The sequence below is a fragment of the Haematobia irritans genome, chromosome 1 (genome assembly GCF_050003625.1).
Source record: "Haematobia irritans isolate KBUSLIRL chromosome 1, ASM5000362v1, whole genome shotgun sequence".
Lineage (NCBI taxonomy): Eukaryota > Metazoa > Arthropoda > Insecta > Diptera > Muscidae > Haematobia > Haematobia irritans.
In genome coordinates this window covers 250181702-250207578 of record NC_134397.1, presented here as the reverse complement: position 1 = coordinate 250207578, position 25877 = coordinate 250181702, and the positions used below count along the sequence as shown (strand labels likewise).

General features: G+C 31.6%; 1 protein-coding gene across 2 annotated transcripts; it reads right to left on the bottom strand.

Moving 5' to 3' along the window:
- Positions 1-1996: 1996 nt before the first annotated feature.
- On the bottom strand, positions 1997-25877 carry LOC142219893 (acyl-CoA Delta-9 desaturase-like). Of its 2 annotated transcripts, none has more exons than XM_075288661.1 (5): positions 25763-25877; positions 8273-8544; positions 3742-4078; positions 2766-2951; positions 1997-2697 (listed from the first exon to the last, which is right to left on the bottom strand). In XM_075288661.1, the coding sequence occupies exons 2-5, from the start codon at positions 8538-8540 to the stop codon at positions 2379-2381; spliced, it is 1110 nt and encodes a 369-aa protein (XP_075144776.1). In that variant the 5' UTR covers positions 8541-8544; positions 25763-25877; the 3' UTR covers positions 1997-2378. The 2 variants fall into 2 exon arrangements, with proteins under 2 accessions (XP_075144776.1, XP_075144780.1); XM_075288665.1 differs by lacking the exon at positions 25763-25877 and adding an exon at positions 25264-25414.

Below are 25877 nucleotides of genomic sequence, written 5' to 3'. Positions count from 1 at the left end.
ATTGTTCGTCTTCAGGTTGTCTTTGGTCTGCCTCTCCTCCTTGATCCACTAGAGGGTCTCATGACATATTTCATCATATGCCTTTCGAAGGGTGTGCCCCAACCAATGATATGGTGTGCCCCATCCAATATAATAGTATCGAATACCGCCTTTATATTTTTCGCTGTTAGCAGCGGCTTCGGCGTCAGCAGCTAAGTTGTTCATGTAAAGGGTGATTCTTTTGAGGTTAGGATTTTCATGCATTAGTATTTGACAGATCACGTGGGATTTCAGACATGGTGTCAAAGAGAAAGATGCTCAGTATGCTTTGACATTTCATCATGAATAGACTTACTAACGAGCAACGCTTGCAAATCATTGAATTTTATTACCAAAATCAGTGTTCGGTTCGAAATGTGTTTCGCGCTTTACGTCCGATTTATGGTCTACATAATCGACCAAGTGAGCAAACAATTAATGCGATTGTGACCAAGTTTCGCACTCAGTTTACTTTATGGGACATTAAACCAACCACACGAATGCGTACAGTGCGTACAGAAGAGAATATTGCGTCTGTTTCTGAGAGTGTTGCTGAAGACCGTGAAATGTCGATTCGTCGCCGTTCGCAGCAATTGGGTTTGTGTTATTCGACCACATGGAAGATTTTACGCAAAGATCTTGGTGTAAAACCGTATAAAATACAGCTCGTGCAAGAACTGAAGCCGAACGATCTGCCACAACGTCGAATTTTCAGTGAATGGGCCCTAGAAAAGATGGCAGAAAATCCGCTTTTTTATCGACAAATTTTGTTCAGTGATGAGGCTCATTTCTGGTTGAATGGCTACGTAAATAAGCAAAATTGCCGCATTTGGAGTGAAGAGCAACCAGAAGCCGTTCAAGAACTGCCCATGCATCCCGAAAAATGCACTGTTTGGTGTGGTTTGTACGCTGGTGGAATCATTGGACCGTATTTTTTCAAAGATGCTGTTGGACGCAACGTTACGGTGAATGGCGATCGCTATCGTTCGATGCTAACAAACTTTTTGTTGCCAAAAATGGAAGAACTGAACTTGGTTGACATGTGGTTTCAACAAGATGGCGCTACATGCCACACAGCTCGCGATTCTATGGCCATTTTGAGGGAAAACTTCGGAGAACAATTCATCTCAAGAAATGGACCGGTAAGTTGGCCACCAAGATCATGCGATTTGACGCCTTTAGACTATTTTTTGTGGGGCTACGTCAAGTCTAAAGTCTACAGAAATAAGCCAGCAACTATTCCAGCTTTGGAAGACAACATTTCCGAAGAAATTCGGGCTATTCCGGCCGAAATGCTCGAAAAAGTTGCCCAAAATTGGACTTTCCGAATGGACCACCTAAGACGCAGCCGCGGTCAACATTTAAATGAAATTATCTTCAAAAAGTAAATGTCATGGACCAATCTAACGTTTCAAATAAAGAACCGATGAGATTTTGCAAATTTTATGCGTTTTTTTTAAAAAAAAGTTATCAAGCTCTTAACAAATCACCCTTTAGTTTCTTTGAGCGCTTCTAGCTTGTCGCTTCACCTTCTTCGCTAGGGATTTATACCTTGCCTCCAGGTGATTCTTCTTGGGAGGGTCTGGTTCATTTTATAGTTCTTGCTGGGCGAGAACTATTAAATGAACCAGACAAGCCTCTTGAAGTTGTCACTCAGCCATTCTTTGTTCCCTTTCTTTACGAGTCCAACTTTCGATGTTGGACCAATCCTCGTTTCGCTACATTTTGTATTTTGAGAATATTTATATCTGTCTTGGACTGTATCTGATTTTAATACATTGTATGAGAAATGCAATGTAACTTAAAAAATTTAAGTCCATATAGAATCTATGTTAGATAAAAACGGCAGATTAAACACCTATCGAAACATCTTTAACTTTTTATATGTAGGTTCGCTTCGAAAACGTAAGAATCACTCTGAAAAAAGTAGAAAATTGTCATTTAGCTAGACTATCGCTATCAAATAAATAATTACAAGTTTTTTTTATATATAGTATATTTTTATTCTTGTATAATTATGTACATATGAATGTGTGTAAAAATGACTTATATTAAAATCCCAAAAAGTTTAAAAGATATACATATAATGCATATGGTAAAACCCCCCTTTTTAATAACCTGACCTCGTGAATATTGTCTGCTTGTGAAATTAGAATTATTTCATAGTTTTTGTAAAAATCCTAATAGATTTCTAGGTTTGAAACACTTATGAACAAGGTTGCTGCGAACTTAATATCTAGTATAGGTGAAATATAATACTAGAGCTAAATCAAGAATAAGGTTGGAATGCTTTTTCATCAAATTATTAACGTATACTCCACTCTTACAAAATTAACCTCACTTAATGTATGCCTAACGAATTACTTGTCTTTCTTATTTATTATCACTGCACCATTTATTTCATCTTTGGATTGGTCTTTATCGCCCCAGCCCCAGATAGGGTGGGTACCATCACCTGTACGTTGACAACGTTTTCTAATTATATCTTCCGAAACGGTCTTCAAATCATAAGCCCAACCAAGTTTAGCAAAGAAATCAATGAAGGCTGTGCTAAAGTTCATCGAATAATCACCCAATTCAGATGTTTTGTAATCCCAGGGGAAGACATGATGATAGTTGTGCCATCCTTCACCCAAAGTCAAGATAGCAATTAAAGCATTTTCAGCAGGATTGTAGTTTCTAAAATTTGTCAAAGATTTAATAAACAATAGTCATATCATATTGAATGTATTTGTTCTAATACATACTTATCGTAAGGTTTGGAGCCATATTTATGGCCAGCACTATTAATTAACCAAGCGGAATTGAGGAGGAAACACCAACGTAACATAACACAGATATGCCAGGCATTTGATAGAGTCTCATTCCAGAAATACATTGGAGCCCAAGCTGGCAACACAAAGCAGGCAATAGGCATAAGAATTAAATAATATCTGAAATGTTATGGAAAAAATCATTAATAATAAATTATTATTATTCTCTTTTATTATTTTCAATAGTATTTAAATTTAATATATTTAATTTTTTTTGTTAAGATTTCAGTCTTTTATTTCCAAATGTATTTATCATCATATAAAATACTTATAATAAAGCTTTCCCTTCAGTTGGTTGATCTACCAGAACTTCTTAGCATTAACACAGAAAAAAATATCACCAAAATATTTCCAATTAAAAAGTTAATTGAAGTTGAAATTTTTTTTAATTAATAAATTAATTGATACAATTAACTTTTTAATCATGATAGAAACATTAAGTTAATTAAGTCAATGATTGAAAATTTAAAAAATTTTAATTAAAAAATTAATTGATACAATTAACTTTTTAATCAAATTCGGAAGACTAATTCAGTTAAAAAGTGCTGATTTTTTTTTTAATTAAAAATGTATTTCAAACAAACATTTGTTAATCCAAATAAAAACTCTAAGCCAATTCAGAAAGCAATTAAAAATAGTTACCTTTTTTAAAATAAATTAATTGAGTTTTGCAATCAACATCAATTAAATTTTTAATTGAATCAATTAAAAAATTAATTGAAATTTGCTAAAAAATCAATTAATTTTTTAATCAAGAATTTTTTCTATGCCCAATTAAAACTGTGATTGATACTATCATTTTCGTGATTGAAGACATTTCAATTAAAAAATTAATTGGATCAATTAATTTGGTGATTGAATCAGAAAAAAATTTTTTTGTGTGAACGTAAAAGAAAGTTATTCTACTCACTTGTGTTGGAACATAACAATAGGATCAGCTTCCAAATCGGACATATCAATAGTTTTGCCTTTAGCCTTAACTTCAGGGTGTTTTTTACACATCAACCAACCAATGTGCGAGAAGAACATACCACGTGTGGCATTGTGAGGATCAGCATCGGTCTCGGAGAATTTATGATGTACACGATGATCACGAGCCCAAACGTATACGGAATTTTGGAATGCAATGGTATTGAAAATAATCAGCATAATACGCATGGGTAAATTGGCCTTATATGCACGATGAGCCCACAAACGATGTGCTGCAGCCGTAATACCGAAACCAGTAATATATGTGAGAAGGATACCTAAAAAGGATGGAAGGATATATAAATGTTATCAAAGTTAATAAGAAATTATAAATTTACATGAAATCAGACCTAATACAATGGGCGGACAACATAAACTCTTTTCTGTATATTTTAAAATAAAATAGATCAAATCGATATGTTTGTATGAAATGCGAAAAATAGAACTTAATATGAGGCATTTTATCTTTTAGTACTGGACAAACAAACTTGACGAACTAAATGAAAAAAACAGTTCTCTATTTTTAATTTAAATAAGTATACAAAATAAATAATAACAAGTGTATTAATTTATATGGTGTGATCGGTAATATCATTTTCGTCAATTAACAAATTAATTGAACCAATTAATTACGAATTGAATCAGACAAAGTTTTTCTGTATTGGCAATACAAGCACGGTTGCCACGATTGGTAGAATTCTCCCACAAATGGTAGATTTTTTACTGTTTGTTAAATTTGTACAATTTTTGATGTTTTGGTAAATTTTGCAAATTTTTCTATAGAAATAAAATTTTGATAAAATTTTCTATAGAAATAAAATTTTGACAACATTTTCTATAGAAAAAAAAAAATGTTGACAAAATTTCTATAGAAATAAAATTTTGACAAAATTTCTATAAAATAAAACGTTGACAAAATTTGCAAAAGAAATAAAATTTTGACAAAATTTTCTGTAGAAAACAAATTTTGACCAAATTTTTTCTAGAATTAGAATTTTGACACAATTTTATATAGAAATAAAATTTTGACAAAATTTGCTATAGAAATAAAATTTTGCCAAAATTTGCTAAAGAAATAAAATTGTTGACAAGATTTGCCAAAAAAATACAGTTTTGACAATCTTTTCTATAGAAATAAAATTTTGACAAAATTTTTTACATAAATAAAATGTTGACAAAATTTTCCATAGAAATAAAATGTTGACAAAATTTTCTATAGAAATAAAATTTTGAGAAAATTTTCTATAGAAATAAAATTTTAAGAAAATTTCTATAGAAACGAAATGTTGACAAAATTTTCTATAGAATTAAAATTTTGACAAAATTTTCTATAGAAATAAAATTTTGAGAAAATTTCTATAGAAATAAAATGTTGACAAAATTTGCAATAGAAATAAAATTTTGACAAAATTTTCTATAGAAATACAATTTTGAGAAAATTTCTATAGAAATAAAATTTTGAGAAAATTTTCTGTATAAATATAATGTTGACAAAATTTTCTATAGAAATAAAATTTTGTTTTGTTATTGTTGGTGTTTTTTCTTTAATCATTGTTGTTGTTTTTGATTTCAGCTTAAAACCATGCATTGACTAAGCTACAAGTGTAGCTTAACCAACAGAGGAAAAGAATGTTTGTCAAATTTATTTTGGCAAAGCCCTATAGACTGCAAGATGGTTGGATGGACGCACGTTTCGGAATTACCACATTCCTCATCAGCATCCTCTACTTGCAGCAAAACTATCAACCAATTATCAGAATAAATTCTTGCAGTTCACTAAACCCAAAAGTAAACCACACTTGAACCTTCCGAAAACGTGTGTCCATCCAACCATCTTGCAGTCTATAGGGCTTTGCCCAAATAAATTTGACAACCTTATTTTTCCTCTGCTGGTTATGCTACACTTGTAGTTTAGTCAATGCATGGTTTTAAGCTGAGATCAAAAACTTGTAGTTTAGTCAATGCATGGTTTTAAGCTGAGATCAAAAACAACGAAAAAAAAATTGACAAAATTTTCTATAGAAATAAAATTTTGACAAAATTTTCTATAGAAATAAAATTTTGACAAAATTTTCTATAGAAATAAAATTTTGACAAAATTTTCTATAGAAATAAAATTTTGACAAAATTTTCTATAGAAATAAAATTTTCACAAAATTTTCTATAGAAATAAAATTTTGACAAAATTTTCTATAGAAATAAAATTTTGACAAAATTTTCTATAAAATTAAAATTTTGTCAAAATTTTCTATAAAATTAAAATTTTGACAAAATTTTCTATAAAAATAAAATTTTGACAAAATGTTATATAAATACAATATGTTATCATTAAAAATTTTCTTGGTGGGTCTCCCCAAAGTCCATAGTGAGTAAGTTCTCTCTTTTTAACGAAGTAGTAACTTTCGCTTTCCCAAATCAAAATCTTCAAGATAAGATTTTTAAACCCTCCACCATAGGATTGGCGTATATTAATTTGGTCATTCTGTTCGAAACACATAGAAAATATTGCTCTAAGACCCCATAAAGTGTATTTATTCTGGGTCGTGGTGAAATTCTGAGTCGATCTGAGCATGTTCGTCCGTCTGTTGGAATCACGCTAACTTCCGAACGAAACAAGCTATCGACTTGAAACTTGGCACAAGTAGTTGTTATTGATGTAGGTCGGATGGTATTGCAAATGGGCCATATCAGTCCAATTTTACGTATAGCCCCCATATAAACGGACCCCCAAATTTGGCTTGCGGGGACTCTAAGAGAAGCAAATTTCATCCGATCCAGCTGAAATTTGGTACATGGTGTCAGCATATGATCTCTAACAACCGTGCAAAAATTGGTTCACATCGGTCCATAATTATATATAGCCCCCATATAAACCGATCCCCCGATTTGGCTTGCGGAGCCTCTAAGAGAAGCAAATTTCATCCGATCCGACTGAAATTTGGTACATGGTGTTAGTAAATGGTCTCTAGTGACCATGCAAAAAATGGTACACATCGGTCCATAATTATATATAGCCCCCATATAAACCGGTCACCAGATTTGACCTCCGGAGCCTCTTAGAAGACCAAAATTCATCTGATTCAGTTGAAATTTGGTACGTGGTGTTAATATATGGCCGCAAACATCCATGCAAAAATTGATCGAAATCGGTCCATAATTATATATAGCCCCCATATAAACCGATCCCCAGATTTGACCTCCGGAGCCCCTTGGAGGAGCAAAATTCATCCGATTCGTTTGAAATTTGGTACGTGATGTTAGTATATGGTATCCAACAACCATGCAGGAATTGGTTCATATCAGTCCATAATTATATATAGCCCCGATATAAAGCGATCCCCAGATTTGACCTCCGGTGCCTTTTGAAGAAGCAAAATTCATCCGATTAACAACCATGCCAAAAGTGGCCCATATCAGTCCATAATCATATATAGCCCCCATATAAACCGATCCCGAGATTTGGTTTTGGAGCCTTTTGGAGGAGCAAATTTCATCCGAGTCAGTTGAAATTTGGTACATTGTGCTAGTATGTGGCCGTTAACAACCATGCCTAACTAAACACAAAGAAAATTTCATTAAAATTGAGCTAACGAAACTATTTCATTGATATAATGAAACATTTTCATTGCGACAATGAAAATATTTTTTAATAGTACGAAACGTTTCATTGATTAACAGAAAATTCATTATAATAACGAAAATGTCATTATATCAATGAATTTGTTTCATTGGCTCAATTTCAATGACACATTTCGTTAATATAACGAAGTTTTTTCTATCAGTGTAGGTCCATATCGGTCTATAGTTATTTATAGCCATCAAATAAATCGATCCCCAATCACACAAAAATTGGTCCATATCAAGTTCATAATTGTATATAGCCCCCATATAAGCGACCCCCATATTTCAATTCTGGCTCTCTACGTATTGTCTAATATATACCACGTATGGACTAACTCACAATTTAGAAAACGATGTTAAGAAGTTTTAAGCCACAACCCTAGTAATTCGATTGTCAATGACAGTCTTTAGTAGAAGTTTCTACGCAATCCATGGTGGAGGGTACATAAGATTCGGCCGAACTTACGGCCGTATATACTTGTTTCAGTGTAACATTACTGTGTGTTTTATTTTTTATTTTTTTATTTTTATTTTAAGCATCAGATTTGTCGATAATTTTTTGAAAATGGTTTAGCAATGAACTTCACAAAATTCGGAATAATTTACTTTCTATTTTGTGTACTATCACAAAATAGAAAGTGAATTATTCCTAATTCATTCCAAGCTAAATAGTTTGCTGAAACAGCAACACTTCTGCAATATTCTGATATTTTTTTGAAAAAGTCAGCCTCAACCTTTTTTTAATTTTCAGTAAATGTTCTGCTATTTTAGCAAACTTCAGCTATATTTTTATTAGCAAACTGTTATCACCATTTTGGGAGTATATTGAGTGTCTATTCCAACAAACTTACCACAAATATTTGTTTGCCATTTTGCTGATGTAGCCATAAGATAGATGCCATAGAATGAGGCCAAATATAAATAAACGAAACCGATAATATTCTGCCATACAAGTTCCAATTTACGATCACTAGCTTTCTTCAATTTTTCAATATCCTTGGCTAAACCTCCATCAATGGTTTCAGCTTCCTGCTCGGATAGAACTCCGGTGGCTGTGTTTTCTTGTGCCGTCGTTATATGTTCATTATCATTAACTGTTTTATTCGCATTGGGTGCCATGATTCTGAAATGAATAAATTAAATCAAGGAATTATAATTAGATATTTTTATCACCAGGGAATATGTAAATATATGGTCGTTTTCATAAATTCTACAACAAAAAAAGATTTACATTGAGTGATGTAATTAATTTTTTTAAAAGAAGCGTGGAACAACCATAGTGAAATTGTGTATATGGCTACTCATGCACTGAAAAAAATATTTACGTGATATTACACAACCTACATTTTAGGATGCGCAATTTACAAAATATTAAGGACACATTTTTTCAAAATAAGGAAATTTTAATTCAAATATTAAATTTAGCACACACATTTTGGAAAATTGCGTACCTGCATTAAAGTCGAATATCTTGGAACTAAGGCAAATTTTCCTTGAAGTAAAGAAACACATTTTTGATTTAAATAAATCATCCTTAAATTAATTGAAATATTAAGTTTTTAGATTTAAAAGTTAGCATCTTTGATTTAAAGCCGTTTTGTAATTAAGAAAACAGTTTTTTCTTTAAAGTATCCGTGATAATTTGAAATTTTAACTGACATTTGGTTGAACGTGAATACTCGTAGCTTTACCGTAAATGATATCTGTATCCTAATTTTAATTTTATTAATCGCTAAAAAATGTCTTTATTTATTTTATTCTTTAAAATTTCATTATTTTTATACCCTCCACCATAGGATGGGGGTATATTAACTTTGTCATTCCGTTTGTAACACATTGAAATATTGCTCTAATTTAAATGATATCTGTATCCTAATTTTAATTTTATTAATCTCTAAAAAATGTCTTTATTTATTCTATTCTTTAAAATTTCTTTATTTTTATACCCTCCACCAAAGGTATATTAACTTTGTCATTCCGTTTGTAACACATTGAAATATTGCTCTAAAACCCCATAAAGTATATATATTCTGGGTCGTAACCATTCGAAATATCGGTCTAACACACCATGTATATATGTTCTGGGTCGTGGTGAAATTCTGACTTGATCTAGTTATGTCTGTCCTTCTGTTCGGCTGTTCGTCCGTCTGTGGAAATCACGCTAACTTCCGAACGAAACAAGGTATCAAATTGGCTCAAGTAGTTGCTATTGTTGTAGGTCGGATGGTATTGCAAATGGGCCATGTCGGACCACGTTTACGTGTACGACCCCCAGATTTGGCTTGCGGATCCTCTTGGAGGAGCAAATTTTATCCGATCCGGTTGAAATTTGGTACGTGGTGTTAGTATATGGTCCCTAAGATTCAAACTAAAATTGGTCCATATTGGTCCACAATTACAAATAGCCTCCATATATACCTATCCCCAGATTTGACCTCCGGAGAATTTTGGAAAAGCAAATTTCGTCCGATTCGGTTAAAATATTGTACGTTATATTAGTATGTGGTCTCTAATAACCATGCAAAAATTGGTCTATATCGCTCCATAATTATATATAGCCTCCATATATACCGATCCCCAGATTTGACCTCCTGAGAATCTTGGAAGAGCAAATTTCGTCTGATTTGGTTAAAATGTTATATTAGTATGTGGTCTCTAATAACTATGCAAAAATTGGTCCATATCGGTCCATAGTTATATATAGCCCCCATATAAACCAATCCCCAGATTTAGCTTTCGGAGCCTCTTGGTGGAATAAATTTCATTCGATTCGGTTGAAATTTTTTATGTTGTGTAAAGGTGAAAAAATCGTTATATTAAAGAAATATTCTCTAAATCGTTTGCATAATAGGTTGCATAATCGTTCATATTGGGTTAATATTTATTTTTTTTTTTTAGTGTATGCAATAAATTAATTTGTATATTAAAAATGTTTTTAACACAGTCATAAACATCTTGACAGGAGTCCATAAATTTTTGTATAATTATAATTTAGAATAAATTTCACCAAGGGACTTAAATTTGATTTATTTGTTTGATTTCAATTTATTGGCAGTTTATCGAAGGAATTTCTATGATAAAAACAGGCTTGAAGTTTTCTTTAACTTTTTTGTTGTATATGGGTGTATGAATTCACTTTTAGAAAATCGAATCGAAAAATTGACTAATTTAGTTATTTCTCCTCATATGTTTACTAAGCACTTAGGCAAATAATTTTGTTAAGATATGTTTATATACGTTAAGTAGAAACACACTTTCTACAAAAATATAGTCAATTATAGGTCCTCTTACAATAAATGCACAATGTTAACTAATCACTTATCTATGACAATATCTATAACTTTACCTCGTTAGACAACATCTTCACTAATACATAGCCCACCCTTAATGACCCAAAAGTATGTAGATAATTAAAAAAAAAAAAACTATGTGACAATTTGACCATGGATAAATTCACGCCTTAATTATTTCACTTAGAAAATAAATCAAATTAAATATAACATAGACTAATATATTAAACAAAGTTTTCAGCCTCATGTAATTAATTATAAAAACTATTTATGTTTTTGAGAAGTGGAACATAGGGCTCTCGTCGTACGGCTCTAATTAGATACTCAATGACTTCCAAAATTAGACACATGAAGTAAAAATTGTCTTGTGCAATATTTTTGGGAATCATTTGAATTGTTTTCTTTTAGTACTGGATAATCAAGCTGCGGCGGACTATTAGAAATACAAAACCAGACTCATCAAGAGTAAGTACACGCACAGAAAAAACATGTTTGGACATGGTTGCCGCATCCATTTAATGCTTATTTAGAGTATTTAATTGTCGCGAAAACCATGTATTTTGTCTTTGTAAAAATAATTTTCGAGCGGAGAAAAATATATGTTGGCAATAAGCATTTAAATGGTTCTCAAATGCCGCAAACATGTTCTATTATTTAAATGATAGAATTTGAGACCATTATATGGTCAGGAAAATCATGTACCTGACCATTCAATTTTTTTACTTTTTTGCAAAGAAAAAAGTATTTTTATAGTTTACGTATAGATATGTCTACAAGCATTACATGGCCATAAAGACCATGTACATTGTTTTCGTGACCATTTAATTTTTTAATTTTTTTGCAGCGACAAGAATTTTATAAAAACATTGAGCAGGTACACACGATTTTCATTTTGCGCGTCAGTCGTGTGTTGATTGTTTCTTGGAATGGACGGAGAATACGGATTTACTGTGTTTTGTGTTAATTTATTTATTCATAAGTGGCACGTGGTTTTATGTGAAGACAAAAAAGGAAAGTGTAATTGAAAAAATGTACCTGGTTTTTGTTCTGCATTTTGACATATGGTATAATTTATTTTTATTTGCAGTTATATGATGTCTGTGTTTGTACATTTGATGGGCACGAAGTAAATATGGAATGATTTCTTATTGTTGAAATTGAACCAAACTAGAGTGTGTAAAAATATGTGAAGTTTGCTTGCACAACATTATAAATACAAATAAACAATGAATTAGTTTATAAATAAATAAAAACAAATAAATAAAGTTGATTTTGTGTTTTCTTTTCTCAAGTGGCGTCCTTTTTTCGACGACGAAAAAAGTTTTTTCCTAAAAATCAAAACATTTTAGGTTGTGACCATGTTCTTTTAACTAGAAGAAAAACATTTTTGACGAATAACATAACATTTTAGATCGTGACCATTGTCTTTTAATGGAAACAAAATTCTTTTTATCAATATAATAACATTTTAGATGAGGACAATTGTATTTTTCTTAGAACCATGTTCACTGAGCCAACATGGTTGCAGGTTAAAATGTTACATGGTCGCCGCAAAAATAGCTGCTATCATATTATTTTGCTCTTCGAATATGATTGTGGCAATCATGTTTCTTCTCTGCGTGTACAAGGCAACAAATGTTTGTATACAACGACATCTAAAGGGTATTTTTCTAAGAGCTTGGTGATTTGAAATTTAAATAAAACACATGTCAAATTATGAAATGAACATTTAAATATAAATTCGTTAATATGGTCACACGAACGCGGAGGCCAATTCAACGGTCCATTTCTCGAAATAATATTGTCCTTGAAATGTTCTTTCAATAAGTCTATTGTTTCCCCACAGTATGACAAGGGGTGCCATCCACATTTCGAAATAACATTTCCTTTACTTCCATATATTTGAATTTTTGGCAACAAACAATCATTGATCATGATTCTGTATATATCATGATCATGATTTTCAAAGATATAAGGACCAATGATTCCACCAGATGACATCCAAAAGAGTGGTTGTAGACCGAAATTTGGTTAATACATTCGTTATTATGGTCTCACACGGACGATTATTTGCACCATAAAATTCACGAAGTGTTCTATAAAAATTTTTAATTGAATTTATTCATGATGATTTGCCAAACCATACTGAGTAGAGACATCACTTGAGACCAGTGTTTCCATAATTGGGGATTTTTCGCCAAATTGTGGATATTTTTTGTGTATGGGGACGAAATTTGTGAGTTGGGGACTTTGGTAGGGAATTTCCTTAAATTTGGCGATTTTCGTGGAGATGATTTTCTAGAAATCGATTTAATCTTTTTTTCCAAAATTTTATTTCTATAGAAAATTTTGTCGAAATTTTCTTTTCATAATGTTCTTTCTATAGAAAATTTTGGCAAAATTTTATTTCTATAGAATATTTTGTCAAAATTTTATATCTATAGAAAATTTTGTCAAAGTTTTTTCTATAGAAAATTTTGTCAAAATTTTATTTCTATAGGAACTTTTGTCAAAATTCTATGTCTATAGAAAATTTTGTTAAAATTTTATTTCTATAGAATATTTTGTTAAATTTTTTTATATCTATAGAAAATTTTGTCACAATTTTATTTCTATAGACAATTTTGTCAAAATTTTATTTCTATAAAATATTTTGTCAAAATTTTATATCTATAGAAAATTTTGTCAAAGTTTTTCTCTATAGAAAATTGTATCAAAATTTTATTTATCTAGAAAATTTTGTCAAAATTTTATTTCTATAGAAAATTGTGTTAAAATTTGTTTCCTATAGAAAATTTGTTAAAATTTTATTTCTATAGAAAATTTTATTAAAATTTTATTTCTATAGAAAATTTTGTTAAAATTTTATTTCTATAGAATATTTTGTTAAAATTTTTTATATCTATAGAAAATTTTGTCACAATTTTATTTCTATAGAATATTTTGTCAAAATTTTATTTCTATAGAAAATTTTGTCAAAATTTTGTTTCTATAGAAAATTTTGTCAACATGTTCTTTTCTATACAAAATTTTGTCAAAATTTTATTTCTATAGAAAATTTTGTTAAAATTTTATTTCTATAAAAATTAGGTAACATTTTATTTCTATAGAATATTTTGTCAAAATTTTATATCTATAGAAAATTTTGTCAAAATTCTTTTTCTATAGAAAATTTTGTTAAAATTTTATTTCTATAGAATATTTTGTCAAAACTTTGTTTCTATAGAAAATTTTGTCAAAGTTTTTTTTTCTGTCGAAAATTTTGCCAAAATTTTATTTCTATAGACAATTTTGTCAAAACTTTATTTCTATAGACAATTTTGTCAAAATTTTATTTCTATAGAATATTTTGTCAAGATTTTATATCTATAGAAAATTTTGTCAAAGTTTTTTTCTATAGAAAATTTTGTCAAAATTCTATTTCTATAGACATTTTTGTCAAAATTCTATTTCTCTAGAAATTTTTGCCAAAATTTTATTTCTATAGGCAATTTTGTCAAAATTTTATTTCTATAGAATATTTTGTCAAAATTCTATTTCTATAGAAAATTTTGTCAAAATTTTATTTCTATAGAAAATTTTGTCAAAATTTTATTTCTAAAAAAAAATTGTCAAAATTTTATTTCTATAGAAAATTTTGTCTACGTTTTATTTCTATAGAAAATTTTGTCAAAATTTTATTTCTAAAGAAAATTTTGTCTACATTTTATTTCTATTGAAAATTTCGCCAAAATTTTATTTCTTTAGAAAATTTTGTCAACATTTTATTTCTATAGAAAATTTTGTCAACATTTTATTTTATAGAAAATTTTGTCAAAATTTTATTTTATAGAAAATTTTGTCAAAATTTTGTTTCGATATAAATTTTGTCAAAATTTTATTTCTTTAGAAAATTTTGTCTACATTTTATTTCTATTGAAAATTTTGCCAAAATTTTATTTCTTTAGAAAACTTTGTAAAAATTTTATTTCTATAGAAGAAAACTTTGTCAAAATTTTATTTCTAAATAAAAAAATTGTCAGAAGTTTATTTCTGCAGAGTCTATCACCCAATTTTACTATTTGAATATATAGAAGTAAATTTTCGTTTATATATACAAAGTGATTGAACTCCAATTCTCATATCTCCAGCATTTGGAAGACGATCACCAGTCTCTTGGTGTTGTGGTTCGAAATCTTGATGTTATTACAGCTTGCAGGATTTGACAAAATTTTAATTTTTAAATTATTACTGATTTATACAGTAGATTCTTTTTTTACAGTAGAGTTTTTACAGTAGATTTTTTTTTATTTTATTATTTTGTTTTTCAAAAAAGCTTGTCAAAAATGTATTGGGGATTTTTGTGAGAAATTTTAATTTAAATTGGGGAGTTTTGGGGACGAAAATATCATAATTTAGACAACTGAATGACTCATATTACAAAAAAAAAAAAACTCATAAGAAAGCACCCTTTAAAATGTTTAATGTTTGAAATACTCCAATACTAGTATATATTTTTTTGTATAGACATTTTTAAAAAATTCTAAATTTTTTACTTATACTTCGAAAATTCCATTGAAATTTGCTCTATTTAGTTATTCTTGATGGCACATCAGTACACCCAAAGTAAAAATACCTTTCTCGGAAAATGAAATTCCCTCAATTCCCATTTTATGTAAAGTATTTTCTTTAAGAGTAAATAAATCCCAATTGATGGCAAATTAATCATATTTTTGTCCCTAATTACATACTGGAAACAGAATGTTTACGTGATATTAAAGATTATGCAACCTACATTTTACGATGCGCAATTTACAAAATATTAAGGACAAATTTCTTTAAAATAATAACATTTTAATTAAAACAAAGTTAATAATCTTTAATTTAAAAAATTTGTTTCATTAAATTTAGGACACAAATTTCATAAATTTGCGTGCATCCTTTAAAGTCGCATGTCTTTGAACTAAGGAAAAGTTTCGTTCGGTCAAAATTTTTGGATTCAAGTAAACTTTTTTTGAGTGTATTTTTTGTTGTTAAAGAAAAAATGTTAGCCGCAAAAGAAAACTTTGTTTGTCTAAATTTTCGATCATCAGAAATGAAAACTCTTCTTTAAGTGTACAACTATGTTCTGATTTTTTTCGCTCTTCCACCCATTCCATAACAGCTATGTTGCTATGTTATATATCTGCTTGTGTACAAAACTGAATTCATATGTATGTTTGAACCATTTCGAAATAAAAATATCATTAATTTTCAACTTTTTGTAATTATTCAAAATCCCCTTAACTCTTTGTTATTGTTATTGTACAGATAAAAGCCAACTTTCTTTTCAGGTGACATCATTATGTAAGTATATGCAAAGTTATTGGTATCGTATTTTGTAGAGTTACAAAAATTGTTTGTCTTCTCTGATATTCAGATTCATTCAAATTGTATTTTAGCGGAATATTAATAAATAATAATAAGTAAATAAATTAATCAAACGAATATATGAGTATATGCTGAAGTTATGTCACATCCAAAAAAACAGTATTTATTAATTATTTATATTGTTTAATTTTGAATTTAAAAATTTGTGATAATTATCAAAAATTATCGGGTTCTCGAACGGACCTAATATCTAATGGTTTTTTCTCTCTGAAAAAAGTGTTTGCCTTCAGTTTGTCTGTACAGAGTGTACATTTTTAAAATACCATATTGCCAGCAAACTAAAACAATAGCTCCGTTCCTGTACCGGATAATTTTTGATAATTATCAAAAATTATTACTGGATGTCGTTTATCCCAAAAAGCAAGAAAAAAAGAACCAGAAAAGGAGATAAAATTTGACATTTGTAAAATAGTTAATTGAAAAAATTTTAACAGTTAAGTTCCTAACTGACGTGTGTGTTTCTAAGCTGAGTTACATGCATATTAAGTGAGCGGTTTAAAAGTTGGAACGGATTTTTATGACCAAAAATTTATTTTTGGAAAAGTGACACTGTGCAGTAGCTATAAGTGTTCAAAGAAGTAAAAGACAAATCTTTTTGTAGAAAACTAAAATTTTTGAATGCTACATTCTTGGAAACATTAAGAAGCTGACCGATGAACAATTTATGGTGGCTTATCGATAAGATATATTGGTAAAATATTGATATTTTTCTATTTCTGGAAATCTATTCTAATAAAATAAATGTCATAGAAAAAAAAACGAATAAACAAAGGCTTTGAAGAACATAGGGATGTGAAAATAACTTAAACAAGTATATACGGCCGTAAGTTCGGCCAGGCCGAAGCTTATGTACCCTCCACCATGGATTGCGTAGAAACTTCTACTGAAGACTGTCATCCACAATCGAATTACTTGGGTAAATACGTATATAATTAAGTTTGACAAGATTTTCTATAGAAATAAAATTTTGACAACATTTTCTATAGAAGTAAAATTTGGAAAAAAATTCTATAGAAATACGATTTTAACAAAATTTTCTATAGAAATAACATTTTGCCAAATTTTCTATAGAAATAAAATTTTGACAAAATTTTCAAAAGATTTAAAATTTTGACAAAATTTTCAAAAGATTTAAAATTTTGAAAACATTCTCTATAGAATTAAGATTTAGACAACATTTTCTATAGAAATAACATTTTGCCAAAATTTTCTATAGAAATAAAATTTGACAAAATTTTCTATAGGAATAAAATTTTGACAAAATTTTCTATAGAAATAAAATTTAGCGAGATTATTTTTGACTCGAATGGCAACCATGATTATGAACCGATATGGACCAATTTTTGTGTGATTGGGGATCGGCTATATATAACTATAGACCGATATGGACCAATTATGGCATGGTTATTAGCGGCCATATACTAACACCACGTTGCTAATTTGAACCGGATCGGATGAATTTTGCTCCTCCAAGAGGCTCCGGAGTTCAAATCTGGGGATCGGTTTATATGGGGGCTATATATAATTATGGACTGATATGGACAAATTTTTGAATGGTTGTTACAGACTATATACTAATACCATGTACCAAATTTCAGCCGGATCGGATGAAATTTGCTTCTCTTAGAGGATCCGCAAACCAAATCTGGGAATCGGTTTATATGGGGGCTATATATAATTATGGACCAATATGGACCAATTTTTAGATGGTTGTTAGAGACCATATACTAACACCATGTGCCAAATTTCAGCCAGATCGGATGAAATTTGCTTCTCTTTGAGGCTCAACAAGCCAAATCGGGGGATCGGTTTATATGGGGGCTATATATAATTATTTACCGATATGGACCAATTTTTGCATGAGTGTTAGAGACCATATACCAACACCATGTACCAAATTTCAGCCGGATCGGATGAAATATGCTTCTCTTATAGGCTCTGCAAGCCAAATTTGGGGGTCCGTTTATATGGGGATTATACGTAAAAGTGGACCGATATGGCCCATTTGCAATACCATCCGACCTACATCAATAACAACTACTTGTGCCAAGTTTCAAGTCGATAGCTTGTTTCGTTCGGAAGTTAGCGTGATTTCAACAGACGGACGGACATGCTCAGATCGACTCAGAATTTCACCACGACCCAGAATATATATACTTTATGGGGTCTTAGAGCAATATTTCTTTGTATTACAAACGGAATGACAAAGTTAATATACCCCCCATCCTATGGTGGAGGGTACAAAAAAAATTCTTTGGCGGTCGCGGTATTTATTTGAACAAACGTTGCATATATTTGAATTTAGAGTAAATGGGAATTTCTAGTTTCCGTGGTAACTGTCAAACTAAAACATCTCACCTCGGCGTTAACGGTGAAATGTTTTGGAAAAACGAGTGGGGAAAACGAGACAGTGGGAATATAGCATAATGTGTTGAAATCTAGTTTTGAGGGCAGAGAATGCGATTTTTTCAACAATTTCTCAACTTGAGCTTTAACCTCACCCATTGGAAAGAGGTTTGGAAGCATGCTGAATATAAGCATTTCCCGAGTGCTGGTGTTTATTGGAAAGCGTCTCTCAGTTGTAAAATGTGAACCTCCCATAATGTATGCTCACACTGAACATACTCTTTTCAAAATAAACGTTAAATTATTGAAATAATACCTTGAAGAAAAAATATACAGTGTTAGGTTAGGCTTAAGTGGCAGCACACTTTCTTTTCAAGCACGCTAATACTATTCAGTACATTGTGATGCCACATTAACTTCTAGCTTTTTTTACCGTTGAACCCATCTGATTATTGAATCAACCTGATTGTTCCAAAAACATTAGTAGACTGCTTAAGTTAACATTTTCCACGCCCAAAGTAATCTATAGCCTCCCATAAAATGGGACAAGAGGTGTTTAATTGATTCCTTTTTCTCACCATCATGACAGTTCATACAAACTCGCCTATCAGGCAGCGACCGGTTGTTGGAGATATCAGTCTTGCGATTCGCCATCATTATAACCTTTCGCCCATACCAACAGATTCGAATTCCCCTGGAATATTTAATGTATTTCCTAGCTAATGGCTAATTCATCCGCATCACAGTTCCCTGGTATGCTCCTGTGGTAAGGCACCTTTATTAGGTGTATAAAGGGTGATACAGTCAAAATTTGGTCAATATAAACTTGACGTATTTCTTTCAATTTTGCATTTAAAAAACCTGAACACCCCTCATTTTGAAGGTGTGTGTGTGTAGAAAGTTGCTCCTATTTTGATTTTGGAATTCACTCTTCAGTTGTCAAAATGCCGTCCAAGCAAGAAGAGCAGCGTATCAAAATTTTGCTCGCGCATCGCGAAAATCCAAGCTACTCGCACGCAAAGCTGGCAAAATCGCTAAAAGTTGCCAAATCAACCGTTACAAATGTAATTAAAGTATTTGGGAACGTTTGTCGACAGCCAGGAAGTCTGGATCGGTGGGAAATCGAAAACCGGAAGCCGCTGAGACGACAAAGAGAGTTGCCGGTAGTTTCAAGCGAAACCCTAACCTCTCTCTCCGGGATGCCACAAATAAGCTGGGTGTATCGTCTACAACCGTGCATCGAGCCAAAAAACGAGCCGGACTATCGACTTACAAGAAGGTAGTGACTCCAAATCGCGATGATAAACAAAATACGACGGCCAAAGCGCGATCCCGGAGTCTGTACACGACGATGCTGACGAAGTTTGACTGCGTGGTAATGGACGACGAAACCTACGTCAAAGCCGACTACAAGCAGCTTCCGGGACAGGAGTTTTATACGGCAAAAGGAAGGGGAAAGGTAGCAGATATTTTCAAGCACATAAAACTGTCAAAGTTCGCAAAGAAATATCTGGTTTGGCAAGCCATCTGTACCTGTGGCTTGAAAAGCAGCATTTTCATAGCTTCCGGGACTGTCAACCAAGACATTTACGAGAAAGAGTGTTTGAATAAACGTCTGCTGCCTTTCCTGAAGAAACACGGTTGTTCCGTACTGTTTTGGCCGGATTTGGCATCTTGCCATTACGGTACAAAGCCATGGAGTGGTACGCCGCCAACAACATGCAGGTGGTTCCCAAGGACAAGAACCCTCCCAACACGCCAGAGCTCCGCCCAATTGAGAAATACTGGGCTATTGTCAAGCGGAACCTAAAGAAGACCAAAAAAATTGCTAAGGACCAGCAGCAGTTCAAGGCAAACTGGCTTTCTGCGGCGAAGAAGGTGGACAAGGTGGCTGTACAAAATCTGATGGCAGGTGTCAAGCGTGAGGCCCGGCAATTCGGATTTGGAAAAGCGAAAGCCTAACTGAATATTTTATACTAATTGAACTTGAAAAAGAAATTTAATTTGATTTTTTAAATAAACGATTTCACCGATTTACACGAGTTTTCCCTTGACCAAATTTTGACCGTATCACCCTTTATTGTACTGCTCGGCCATCTCGTTGAGAGATTTGTAGCAGTCTATGGCAGTTTTCGAAATGCTTAGATTTTGTCTCAAAGAGGTGTGAACTGAGAAATAATTTGCAAGAGCAGGCATTTGAATATTTTCAGGATTGGTCCAACAAAATATTGTTTGTATTGTTCAAACATATTATGTTTCACCTTAGGGCATACACAGGTGGAACAAATTTTAATTAAATTTTCTTTGTGTGGATCTATTTTTAAGGCATCTATTGGTTACTTTCATTATTTTACTTGCTGCATACTCTCTAGGTCTCTCTTTCTAAACACATATATGTTAGTCCCTCCAAGTTTGGCAATCCAATGCTTTTTATCAGAAATATCACAGACTTTATTTTTTATCTTTTTTATTTAACCTCTTTTTTTGAGTGTGTTTGATAATTATATACAAAATAATGTTACAAATTTCCTTAACATGTGCGATTTGGTTATAAATGGGAGAAAATAACGAAAAATTGTATAATGAATAACAAACATAATCTATTTCGAATAAAATAAATGTATGCAAGTTGAATGGAATAAATGGAATTAAAAAAAAACCTGTTCTGTAGTTCTAATCCAATTTATTACTATTTCAAAATTTTATATTAATATTTTTAAATGTATTATTAATTTATTTTTATATATTGACCTAAATTAGCCTAGCAACAAATTCTTTTATTCTATATAAATATAGGAACAACCTATTTATTTATGTTTTGTTTTTTTTTTCATATTAATCTTTAAAGATGAACAGAATTCAAATAACCTTGTTTTAGATTAGCAAATTTGGATTTGCTTAGCATTAATTTCGGCGTTTGGAAATGGGCACGCGTATTTTTAAAATTATTATATAAAACTATTTCTAAAAATTAACACTTGCTAATTTTTATATTTTGAATATGAAGCGAAGGCCTTTATAAATAAAAACTGAATACCTCCCATCACATATTACATCACATCCAAAATTTTCTCGACTTAACATAAAAATGAATCTTGCAGAGTTTTGGTAAAAAAGAGCGTATAATGTTGAAAATTATGGTTTTGTTTACACACCTGCTACCTGCAAATATTTTATGTATTGTCGATCGTACTATAACAAACGATTACTTTGTTAGATCTATTGGAAAAAATTAAAGAACATAAATTAAAGAACTGTTTCCAAACGTTGTTTTTTTTCATTGTGTGTTCGACACAATAGTACACGGACGAAAAAGACTGTTCTTCATATGTTTCGGTGTAAAAATTACATATTTGGCATTCAAATTATTCATAAGGGAGCCACCGTGGTGCAATGGCTAGCATGCCCACCTGGGTTCGAATCCTGCTTCGACCTAACACCAAAAAGTTTTTCAGCGGAGCATTACCTCACCTCAGTAATGCTGGTGACACTTCTGAGTGTTTCAAAGCTTCTCTATGTGGTTTCACCGCAATATGGAACGCCGTTCGGACTCGTCTATAAAAAAGAGGTGCTTTGTCATTGAGCTTAACCCTTTCACTACCGATGTCCACTTAGAAGGACCAAATGGCCTTACGCTTATTTTCGTAAGGCCATTTAGTCACAATTCAAGAATAAAGTTTTCAGAACAACCTCATATAGCTCTTGAAGTAATTGAGGTAGGTTTTCAAAATGATAATTTTTGTTCTACATGCTGTTAGTACAAGTAAAAACAGAGGAAAAATAAACGTTTTTAACATTAGGTTTATTTCGGTAGTGAAAGGGTTAACATGGAATCGGGCAGCACTCAGTGAAAAGAGAGAAGATCACCAATGTGGTATCACAATGGACTGAATAGTCTAAGTGAGTCTGATACACCGGGCTGCCACCTAACATAACCTAACCTAACCTAACCTAAGTGCAAGCATATAATTTATGAACATTAGTATAACATGTTTGGGACATATCTGTTAATATGTTAGAACACATTATGTTTAGGACATCACATTTTCTTAAATATAATATCTCTGAATGCAAACATATATTAATTTGGAATTTGCGTATAAACATATATATGTTTAGAAACGTCAGATAGGCCAAGAGAGAATTGATAAGAAAACAAGTATATAAAGCAGTAAGTTCGGACGGGCCGAATCTTAAATAACCACCACCATGAACCAAATATTAGGGTTTTCTTTGAAATTTCAGGAGGACTTGAGGACACTTCTCGAAGATAAATTTAAAGATTTCACCTATGAGGACTATATCATATTCTGGATTTATAAGAACCATTTTTGTTTGAGTTTTAGAGGAATCATTAACATCTCTCGAAAGTGTGCAAGAAAATTATAAAATAACGTCTTGATTTGAAATCTTAAATCTGTAGATTTTCACCCGAGAAGTAAAATCTGGAAATTTTACATTGTGCTTCAAGCAATTTTCATGATCAGTGCGCCTTCCATACCCTCAAGAGGTGAAGTCGGTCTATATGGAGGCATTACCAAATGGACCGATAAAAAACTTAATCCGATACACGTTTTTGTGAGCCTAAAATACCAGAATATTTACAATTTCAGGCAAATCAGATAAAAACTACGGTTTCTATAAACCCAAGGAGTTAAATCGGGAGATCGTTCTTATGGGGGCTATACTAAAATATGGACCGATACTCACCGTTTTCGGCACACCTCTTTATGGCCCGAAAATACTTTTAGATTTCCAATTTCAGGCAAATTGGATAAAAACTTCGGATTCTAGAAGCCTAAGAAGTAAAATCGGGATATCGGTCTATATGGGGGCTATAGCAAAAAATGGAGCAATACTCACCATTTGTGGCACACTTCTTTATGGTCCTAAAATACCTATAAATTTCCAATTTCAGGCAAATTGTATATAAACTACGGATTCTATAAACCCAAGATGTAAAATCGGGAGATCGGTCTATATGGGGGCTATACCAAAACATGGACCGATACTCACCATTTTTGGCACACCTCTTTATGGTCATAAAATACCTCTAGATTTTCAATTTCAGGCAAATTGGATAAAAAGTACGGTTTCTATAAGCCTCTTGGGCTTATTTAAGCTCCCCAAATCGGGAGGTCGATTTATATGGGGACCATACCAAAACATGGACCGATGCTCACCATTTTTGGCACACCTCTTTATGGTTCTAAAGTACCTCTCAATTTCTAATTTCAGGTAAATTGGATAAAAACTGCGGTTTCTATAAGCCCAAGAAGTAAAATCGGGAGATCGGTCTATATGGGGGCTATACCAAAATATGGACCTATACTCACAATTTTTGGCACGCGTATTTGTGGTCCTACAATACCTCTAGATTTCAAATTTCAGGTAAATTGAATAAAAACTGCGGTTTCTATAAGCCCAAGAAGTAAAATCGGGAGGTCGGCTTATATGGGGACCATACCAAAACATGGACCGATACTCACCATTTTTGGCACACCTCTTTATGGTCATAAAATACCTCTAGATATCAAATTTCAGGCAAATTGGATAAAAACTACGATTTTTATAAGCTCAAGACCCCAAATCGGGGGTCGGTTTATATGGGGACTATATCCAAACCTGGACCGATATAGCCCATCTTCGAACTTGACCTGCCTGCAGACAAAAGACAAAAGTTTGTGCAAAATTTCAGCACGATTGCTTCATTATTGAAGACTGTAGCGTGATTACAACAGACAGACAGCTAGACGGACAGACGGACATCGTTATATCGTCTTAGAATTTCTCCCTGATCAAGAATATATACTATATATAGTCGGAAATCGATATTTCGATGTGTTACAAACGGAATGACAAACTTATTATACCCCCGTCACCATTCTATGGTGGTGGGTATAAAAAACGACACGTTTCTTTAGAATAAAGAAATTTTAAATAAAATAAAGTTCATAATCTTTGAGAATTATTTTATTTACATTTAGGACAAGGATCTTTGAAATTTAGGTCCCTCCTTGGAGCCACCGTGGTGCAATGGTTAGCATGCCCGCCTTGCATACACAAAGTCGTGGGTTCGATTCCTGCTACGACCGAACACCAAAAAGTTTTTCAGCGGTGGATTATCCCACCTCAGTAATGCTGGTGACATTTCTGAGGGTTTCAATGCTTCTTCAAGTATATTTTTTGATTTAAATTTTTAAACTGGCATTTACTTTAACATTAATACCTTTATTGATATATCGCAAAAAAAAAAGAACGAAAATTCGATAAATGAGATCTGTATACCAATATTAAATTTATATAAATTTATAGATATTCTTAAACTTATATTAAAAAATCATCATCTTTCCAAAATCCCCAGGGAAAGTTCAATATCTTTGAATTCAAGTCAATTTTTTTCTGAGTGTATTTGCAAAAAAACGTTTCCCAATGACGCATTATATTTTCTTGGTCAGCAGACAAAAAATCTGTTTTTGAAAACTTTTTCTTTTGCGATTTTGAAAAAGAAATTTCTTTGAGCGTAGGGAGGGGCGAATAATTTCGCCATATTAACAATTATCGATAATTTTCATGTAGCTCCATTAGGCTTTAACTGCCAGTTAACAGAAAGTAAATTCCAAATATCTTCTCTCCAATTAACTTTAACTGAAAAATTTTCGGCAGTTAAGTTCCTAACTGGCATATGGAATATATACGCAAGATTGCAGCTATGCCCATAATACAGTTTAAAAAGTTCATTAGTTAACGGAGCTTCATGAAAATGGGCGTAAATCAGTATTTTTCGAACCACTTACCTCAATACCAAGATCGTATTAATAAAATATAACCCTATATATTATACGAAGAAATCAATTCGATAATACCACTAATGCAAGATGTGATTTTGTTAAATGGGATTTCAAACACTTTCTCCGCTGTTAATTGCACCATCTACCACTTTATCACAAAAAATGTTAAGCAAAACTTTTGATTTGAGTTGGAGTCTGAGCTAATCACAAGGTTGTTGTTTTCTGTTGTTTTTTGTTTTGTTTGTTTAATATATGACACTGAAGGGGTTACGTTTAACTTCTCTCGGTTAACAAATAGGTAAACTACAAAAAAAAAAAAAACGTAATCTCAACAGTTTTTTTTTAATTAAAACTGTCCATTGTGAATACACACTTGAAGTGCGTCTTATGTGTTTTTTTTTTTTTTTTTTTTTGGTTCAAACCATGAAGGTGATCTTAACAAAACAAAAAATTTTAAGTATTGAAAAAAAAAAAAACAAACTGAAAGGTAGCCAGGGTAACTTACAAAAACCAAAATTATATTGAACAAAATATCCACAAATCGACAATTGAACAACCGAAATTCAAACAAAAAAATATCAAGAGATAAACACGAGAGTCACTCGACTAATGCCGCCAAC

Coding starts and splice junctions, on each gene's coding strand:
- LOC142219893 (XM_075288661.1), bottom strand. CDS start 8,540: ATGGCACCCAATGCGAATAAAACAGTTAATGATAATGAACATATAACG. Junction 4,079..8,272: donor ATGGCAAACAAATATTTGTG/GTAAGTTTGTTG, acceptor CATCCTTTTTAG/GTATCCTTCTCACATATATT. Junction 2,698..2,765: donor GGCTCCAAACCTTACGATAA/GTATGTATTAGA, acceptor GACAAATTTTAG/AAACTACAATCCTGCTGAAA.